The sequence below is a fragment of the Gymnogyps californianus genome, chromosome 1 (assembly GCF_018139145.2).
Source record: "Gymnogyps californianus isolate 813 chromosome 1, ASM1813914v2, whole genome shotgun sequence".
NCBI classification, from domain to species: domain Eukaryota; kingdom Metazoa; phylum Chordata; class Aves; order Accipitriformes; family Cathartidae; genus Gymnogyps; species Gymnogyps californianus.
The window spans coordinates 132429215-132436884 of record NC_059471.1 but is presented as its reverse complement, the minus strand read 5'-3'; the positions used below and the strand labels follow the sequence as shown (position 1 = coordinate 132436884).

Below are 7670 nucleotides of genomic sequence, written 5' to 3'. Positions count from 1 at the left end.
GAATTCAAAACTGATAAAGAGGAACCATTTTCACACAGTGAATAAGCAGACCCGAGGACTGATGATTGCCAGAGGAAGTCAGAGAGTACAAGAAAACAGTGAGGTTTAAAGACAGACTGGGCATACATCTGAGCAATGAGAACATCCAGGCTGGTAACAGGCAATGCATAAAAGTATTACCTACAGGAGGAGAGAGCATCCCACTGTGTCTGAGAGAGCGAACCGCTGTCAGGCACTGAGAGAATATGATGTGGTCCTGCTGAATATTGGATTGCCCCTTAGCCCCACTGGGGCTAACCCACCTTTTCTCTGTCTCCAAAGCATCTGGCAGAGAGAGGACACTGAGCTAGACAGATCACTCCAACCTGAAAAAATTGCAGCATTATCATTTGACTAGGAAGATGCCTGGTACCAGGCTGGACTGTCCTGCCTTATGTTGGTTCTGTTTCAGTGTCTGCCTGAAATGCGTGGGACAATCGAAGCAGACAAGTCTACCTCGCACCTCTGCTGCGTTTCTCTAGGACTCAGTGGAGAAATGGGTATCATTTTCAGTAAAATGCATGGCTAGCCGAGTAGCTAAAGAGCTGTGGAGTCCAGACATGCTCTCCAGAGTGGGCTAGTTGCGACTTTTTGGGTGCTGCTCCACTACCTGCAGTCTGAGGATCCCAGAGTGCATTCATTACCTGTGTGCCTGAACCTCTTGCAGAGGGGGAAGATGAGAGCCACACAGCAAGAAGGCCTCTTCATGTGCCTGCTGAAATAATGAAAAGCTGGTCTGGTAGTGGAGCTCGCTACTCAAGTCAAGAGAATCTTCCATTCTAAACACTGAGAGCTTAATTTTTGTACCACCGCCTCCTTGAGCAGCCACAGCCTGGGGACCCATATGGGAGAAACTACATGTGTGACTCCCTTTACTAGTGAGGCGTTCTTCTGGGGTGGCATGCAATGACTGCTCAAGAGCAGTACCGCAGTCCTTCGTGGCTGTTCGGAGAGGAGGTGAAGAGCATTCTCTGACTGCATGAAACCTAAACACATTGAGGGTCTTGAGAGATGGGACCTGGCGGACTCAGGCTTACATTACTAAGTACATCCTTAGCAAGAGGAGAGTGACAGAGAGCCCTAACATCAATCGAAGATCTATCAGGAAAATGTGAAGACTAAAGGAATAAATGAATGAATGAACAGGGACAGCCAGACAGGAGAAAAAAAAAAGACTCTGAAGCACAGCAAAAAGGAGAGACTTTCTGTGATTCTTTCTTCTCTAGTGGCATTTAATTTCCCCTTCCCCACTGTGAAAATGTCAGAAATGAACAGGCAACTTCAGTAATACAGAATGAAAGAGAAAGAGAAGGCAGCAAAGTCCTTAGAAGCTGCTTCACACAGGCAGAGGTACACCCGGCACCATCAACAGGCGCAATCCTCCACAAGCACACGCAGGGGCCAGCGGGTTTTTTTGTCAGACAGATTTATTTTAGGTTCTAAACTGAGTTTCTAATAAAATAAAACGCTCAAAATGTGCAACATGTGCAGTCCTCTGCGGGGTCCCCTCTGCCACTGAATGAGCTTAAGAGCAGGGCAGTGCAGGGAGAGGGAGAAGAAAGCAGGCAGGGGGGCAGAAAACACCATGGGGCTGCAGGGGAGCTGGGTTCCAGCCATCTCCTGTGTCTAAGTGTCCCACCAGTGAAAGGTTGTGAGAGAGGCCATGAAGGAGGGGCAAAGAGAGAAGTGGCACTGAAGCAGGCAATAGCTACTGGCTCAAATACTCCCAATAGTTCCAAAGCGCATGTGCTGCCTGCCACCTTACTGCAGCGGTGAGTCTCATCTTGCCCTGGTATGCAGCTTCCAGCCCCTCTGCAGGTACAGAGCTCCCACGGCCTCCTGCTATGTTCATGCCATCTCTAGACCCTCCTGAGAGGTCTGCATGGTGCCCATCTCTCTGCAGCATGGCACACAGAGTTTCATCCTCCCATGCAGACTGGGCCCAGTGTCCCTGCTCCCATCAGCACTCAGTTTGCTGGATCTTCTCTTTCTGGTTTTCCTCCATCTCCTTCTTCCTCGGCACAGTGACTGCAACCATCCCTTCCAATGCTGGGAAGGCAGGAGGCCGTGTCTGAAAGGGAAGAAAGGGGCAATATCAGGCATGGGAGGGAGACTGAATAGCACAAGTCTGGGCTTCTCCCTGCCATGGAAGACATGGTCTTACTGCTTGCAAGCACGAGGCTCCCTTTCCCTCCTAGAGCCAGGGAAGAGCCCCAGTCCCACTCTCTAAGACATGCAGTTTCTTCTGGGGAAGGCTGGCTCAACATTATCCTCTGTGGTGTCATGGGCATAAGGAATAACAAAGACAGGACATGCTTAAGAGAGAGCAAAGAATGATCTGGGCAATGGTCAGGCCATTGTCAGGTTCAATGGTATGCCAGATTTTCCAACACATTTTCAGAGAGAATAATTAAAGGTATGAAGGTTTGTGCAAAACGAGATAAGAACAAATTAAAGACAGAACCACTTTCACATCTTGCTTTAACAAGTGACTTTTTAGACAATGGAAAAGAGGTAGATCTCAGGGCTCCTGATAACGGTATATGGTGACACACAGACAATACAGCAAGAAAGATGAGATTAGTAAAAGAATGGCATCGTAGGTGTGATCTCAGCTAAGAGGAAGGGACTGGGATTTTGCTGGCGAGTTTCTGTCAGGCTGTAGAGAAATGATAAGCACAAGTCTTCAAAGATCAGTTGTGGGACCAATCATTAATGGCACAGAGAGTGTGAAAGTGCTAATGAGTTACGTAGCTGATACAGTTGAGGAGCCTCGTTTGGAAGAAAGAGGATGAAAATGTCACCCAAGACCCAGATATTTTAGGAGAATGGAGAAGTAACCTGAATGACGGAGTGAATGAAATGCAACAGCACCAACTGCACGTTGGTAGGCTCAGGGGATCAGAACAGGAATTCCTACTGTGTGGGCAACAGCCCATCAAGGGATACTGGTGAGCAGCCAGTGTTCAACCAATGCAAGAAGAGCAAATGTAATCTCAGAGAATGCCAGCGGAGAGGGGGAGAGAACAAGAGAAGAGCTAATATCTTTGCTCAAGGCACCTCATCCTCACTCTCACAAAGGATGAGCCCACCAGGGAGACTGTGCACAGAAGGGCATGAGGACCATCTGTGGATGGAGGACCTGTGCTGCAACAGAGGAGCTTTGCTTACTTGGCAAAGGAAGGCCGTGCGGTCATATACAAATGCTTTGAGGTCGTAAATATCCTGGCTGGATTAGAGCTGTTTAAGCTAACAGCTGGACACCCAGGTATCCTCTTTCCTGCTAGTTGAGGCTTTACAGTTACACTGTCAAGGGGCTCCTGTCCAAGGTTTTGGGCCAGAAAGAGTGGTTCTGATCATCTTGTCCTGGACTTGCACAGTCTAGAGAGTGACCCAGAAACTGTAGATTTCTGCCTCAGATTATCCTTTGCCATCAGTGCTGATTAAGGACCAATCACGAAGAACAAGTCACAAGTCACTCTAGCGCTACCCGCAGTGTTTTTTTTTAAAGTGCCCATCTTGCTTCTGTTCTGATGCTGCCCATCTTCAGCCTCCAGCCACCGGGATTTGCTAACAATTTGCATCAATGCTGTCACATCCCTCGTCTTCAGCTCAAGGCAGGTTCAAGGCACCCAGCTCTTTCGCCAGGGCAAGCTCTCCCAACCTGAGATCGCTCTGTGCCCCCGGCCCCTTCTGCACTGGAAGGAGATTTTCACTGTGGGCCCTTTCCAAGAAGCTAAGTAGAAGGCAACTACATTACAGCTACTCACGAAAGGTGTCCCTTGTCAGCAAAGGGAAACCCCGAAGGAAGAATTTGCCATGTAATTCATTTGCAGAGAAACAGTATGAAAACTGCAGAGAAACGGTCAGACTTGTTGGCACAGTTTTTTCCAGTGGCATGCTGGGGAGGATCAGTCCTGGCCTGGTCTTTGGGATCACAAAGGCAAGGCAGAGTTTTCAGAAGACGAGATAGTGGAACAAGCTGAGCAAACGAAGGGCAGTAAGTTGCCGGAAGCAGACAGCTGAGGTGTGAGGGCTGAGCCAGCAACAACAGACCTGCACCGAGATCAGCGTCTGGGAATCAGCAAGCATTTATATGGAACAGGAGACTCTGTTACATCAAAGCATCCAGATAAGGAGTAAGGGAGAGGACACCTACAAAAGCCTGGAAATTATCCCTTCTCTATTACAACGTGGCTTGATCTCTGTGAGAATAAACAAGAAGCTTTTCAAGGCTGGGCTGTGATTGTCTCCCAGGAGGTTTTTCCCCTCCTCTTAAGTGTCTGACCTGCCCCCAGATGAATGCCATGGTTAGCCAGACCTGCCGATGCCCAGGATACAGCTTTCACTGCATGTCCATGACACCCTCAGCAGGCTGCCTGAGCCCCATTCTTCCCCTGGCTGCTGTGCCGCTGAGACATTTCACTGCTGTCTCTAGGGTACCCAGGGGAAGGTCAAATAAGGGCTGATGTACAGGAAAACCAACAGAAATGGGGTGATGGACACTTACCCTTTTTTGTAGGGCCAGAGCCAGAACACAAACTGTAAGCAGGAGGAAGAGGGTGAGTGTGAGCCCAAAAGTAACCTGCCCACTGAAGATGGTGGGAGGGCTGGAGACCTGGGCACCTGTGAGGAGGAACCACAGTTAGGAAGGAGGGGAAGGTTGATTTTGCACTGGGGCAAAGCTGGGACTGCACAAAGAAAGACAGGCAAACTGGAAAAGGGTGCAGGGCACTGGAAGGAGCAACAGGAGGAACTGGTGAGAGCTAAGACAGGATGACAACAAGATGGGACCCAAGCGGTCAAAGGGGAAAAGGACAGAGTGAGGCTGAGAGAGGAAAGGGCACCAGGGAATTAAATAGGGGGAGAAGAAGGGATCGGTTACAGATCCATGGTGGACAGTACCTGTGATCTGCAGCCCATACTCCACTGCTCCCAATCTGCCTTCTGGGCCATATACACTGCATTCCCATGTGCCTGTATCCTTTTGTGACACTTGGGGTATTTCCAAGGTAGGGCCCATCTGGGGTCTGTGGCCCTTCAGGTTACGGGAGGTGGCCACAGCCAGCTTGCTGTTAGTAGGGGCTGAGTCGAGGTGCTTCCACTGGAAACGTTCATGTCCCCGGGGGTGTGTGAGGCTGCAGATGAGCAGCAAGCGAGACCCCTCAGAAACCGGTCCTTGGATGCTCGGAGTGACTGCAGCAAAGGAAAAAAAATACCCTCAGGAAAGACTACAGGCAGGTCCACACATCTCTTCCTCATCCTTCCTTCTTCTATTACACCCCTCCTTTATTACTTCCTCTAATTTATTTTCTTTGTCTTCCTCAGTCTTAAGAAGAAGAATAATCGAGTTCCCCAGGAAAACCTCTGCTTTCAGCAGAGTCCAGTGCAGTGCAATGCCCTGAATAGAGACGTTATTTCCCGCCCTGGGGTGTGAACTTGTGAGCAGGAGCAACCCACGCTCACTGCACTGATGTGCGGGGAGGTTTATCTGCAAGCAGTGGGGGACCCCAGAGGGGTGATGCACCTCCCTGTCTCTCCTCTCACCTGTAACCACTGCCAAGGTCACGTCCCTGCTGATTGTCTTGCTGCCAACAGAGACAGCACAGCGGTACTGCCCTGCATCACCTGGCCCCACTGCAGGGAGATGAAAGGGGAAGCTTCTGCTGCTCGAATTCTGGGAGGTGCCCCAGTCTTGCAAGTGTCCTCCTGCAAGGCGGCTCCAGTGGGCTGTCACCGCGTTGATCCCAAAGCCGCTGGGAAGGTAGCTCAGGGTGCATGGTAGATCAGCTGCAGAGCCAGCTGCAGCATAGACCACAGGGTTGGTTGGGCCATCAAAACCTGAGCCAGAGAGAGAGGACAATGCGGGGTGGTGGCTGGAAAGAGCTCCGCAGGGAGGTGACTGGCCTGCGAAGTGAGGACAGGGTGGGAGCTGGGAAGCTGGAGCCACTGGGGTTGGTCAGTCGCATCAAAGGGAGCAACTTGCGGATGCTGGAGTAGCAACGCAGAGGTTGAGCTCACCTAGAATTTGCAGGTTGTACGTGGCAGAAATGATCTCGTTATCGGAGTATCTGAGCTGGCAGCGCCAGGAGCCCGCATCACTCATGGTTGGCCGGAGGATGGAGAGAGCCCCATGCAAGGAGCAGAAGGTCCCAGAGGTGGGGACCAGGCGCCCATTGTGGAACCAGCACGTCTCCACAAGGCTGGCCCGGTGGCTGGAGTTGCAGCTCAACAAGAACGGCTCATTTTCTACCACAGGGCTGGGTGGACTGAGGGTTACTGCAAAAAAAAGAACGTGGTGGGGTGGGGAAGCTAAGATCACGGGGGAACTACCAAACCATCCCTTTGTGCCCCTCCTGTCCTAGCTTTGTCCCTCGGGCAGTCCTCTCTCCAGAGCTGAGAGCAGACAGCAGGAAACTGTGTGCTTTCAGGAGGCTGCTGCCTGTACTCTCAACTGCCCTGGCAAACATGGCGTCCCCACCCCATCCCACCCTTACAACCTCCCCAGTCCTAAAATCAACGTTCTCCAGGGTTTCCATCTTCTCCTACCTGTAATTACCCCCAGCTCCACCTGGCAGCTCTGGACCTCCGTGTTGTATGCCACCTGTGCCTCATACAGCCCGGCGTCCTCGCTCCGGACTGGGTTGATTCGCAGGGAGAAATTGCCACTGCGTAAGGCAGAGTCCTGGACCGACACCCGGCGCCTCATGGGCAGCGCCGTCTTCCGGAGGCCCGAGCACCCCACCTCCAGCACCATGTGTGGCTCCTGGTGGGCGCTGGGAGCGGGAAAGTGAGCGGCTTGTGTGGAGGCAAAGGCGAGATCGGCAGGGGGGAGGAAGGAGGGAATGTGGGGAAGGAGAAAGGGGGCTCAAAGTGTCTCCCACCCTCCCCAGTCCCCCCACAAGGACACAGATCTGTCTTGGCCCTGGCGTACCTTCCCCCATGCCGCTTCCATAGCACGGATGTCTTGTCAGGCAGCTGCTTCCACATCTTCCTGGGGCTCAGGTGGCAAGGCAGCACGGCTGAACTCCCCGCTCTGGCCCACACTTTCTGCTCCCTGCTTTCCCCCTCTGCTACTCCTGGTAGGATGTGGCCAGCTGCAACGAGATGGAGGGTTGAGCAAAGGGAGCAGAGGGCAATATCTGGCCATCTTCAGTGGGGTTAGAAGGGCACAAATTCTCCCTTCCAGACCTGTCAGGGACCAAGTAACACCCAGACTCAGCTTACTGAGCTTCTTTGCCTTCCCTGATACTTTCAGCCCCTCTTACCATTGAAAGCCAGCAAAGTGAAGGTGAGGAACAGCACCAGGGACACCGGCCTCATGGTGGCATCCAGGAGAGGTGAGGGGCTGCGTCTTCCCACTCAGGTCTGTGCTTGATCAGGTCCGAAGCTGTAAGAGATCAGCAAAAATGAGGCATGGGCAAAGAAGATATTAGAGTGGGTGGATGAACCAAGAGGGGTCAGCTGGATGTGCTTGCTCTCATGCTGTCTGTCTCTCTGATCAAAGTATTTCCCTAGATGTCCTTATATTGCAGGTGGGCAGCTAATTTCCTCATATCACTAAGAAGATGCGTCACGACCAAGAAACCAGTATAATTCTGAGGCACGTGAAGGCAGAGCTGCAGCCAGTG

General features: G+C 51.8%; 1 protein-coding gene across 1 annotated transcript; it reads right to left on the bottom strand.

Annotated features, from left to right (window-relative positions):
- Positions 1–1999: 1999 nt before the first annotated feature.
- On the bottom strand, positions 2000–7395 carry LAG3 (lymphocyte activating 3). The gene is made up of 8 exons (XM_050915437.1): positions 7308–7395; positions 6974–7136; positions 6589–6815; positions 6061–6318; positions 5587–5880; positions 4945–5235; positions 4550–4665; positions 2000–2110 (listed from the first exon to the last, which is right to left on the bottom strand). The coding sequence occupies exons 1-8, from the start codon at positions 7360–7362 to the stop codon at positions 2000–2002; spliced, it is 1515 nt and encodes a 504-aa protein (XP_050771394.1). The 5' UTR covers positions 7363–7395.
- Positions 7396–7670: the final 275 nt, after the last annotated feature.

Bases quoted from the DNA above. Each gene is read 5' to 3' on its own strand.
- LAG3 (XM_050915437.1), bottom strand. From the start codon at position 7,362: ATGAGGCCGGTGTCCCTGGTGCTGTTCCTCACCTTCACTTTGCTGGCT. The intron at 5,881-6,060 runs GTGAGCTCAACC...TCTCTGGCTCAG, and splicing joins GTACAACCTGCAAATTCTAG to GTTTTGATGGCCCAACCAAC. The intron at 5,236-5,586 runs GTGAGAGGAGAG...CCTTTGCTGCAG, and splicing joins GACCTTGGCAGTGGTTACAG to TCACTCCGAGCATCCAAGGA.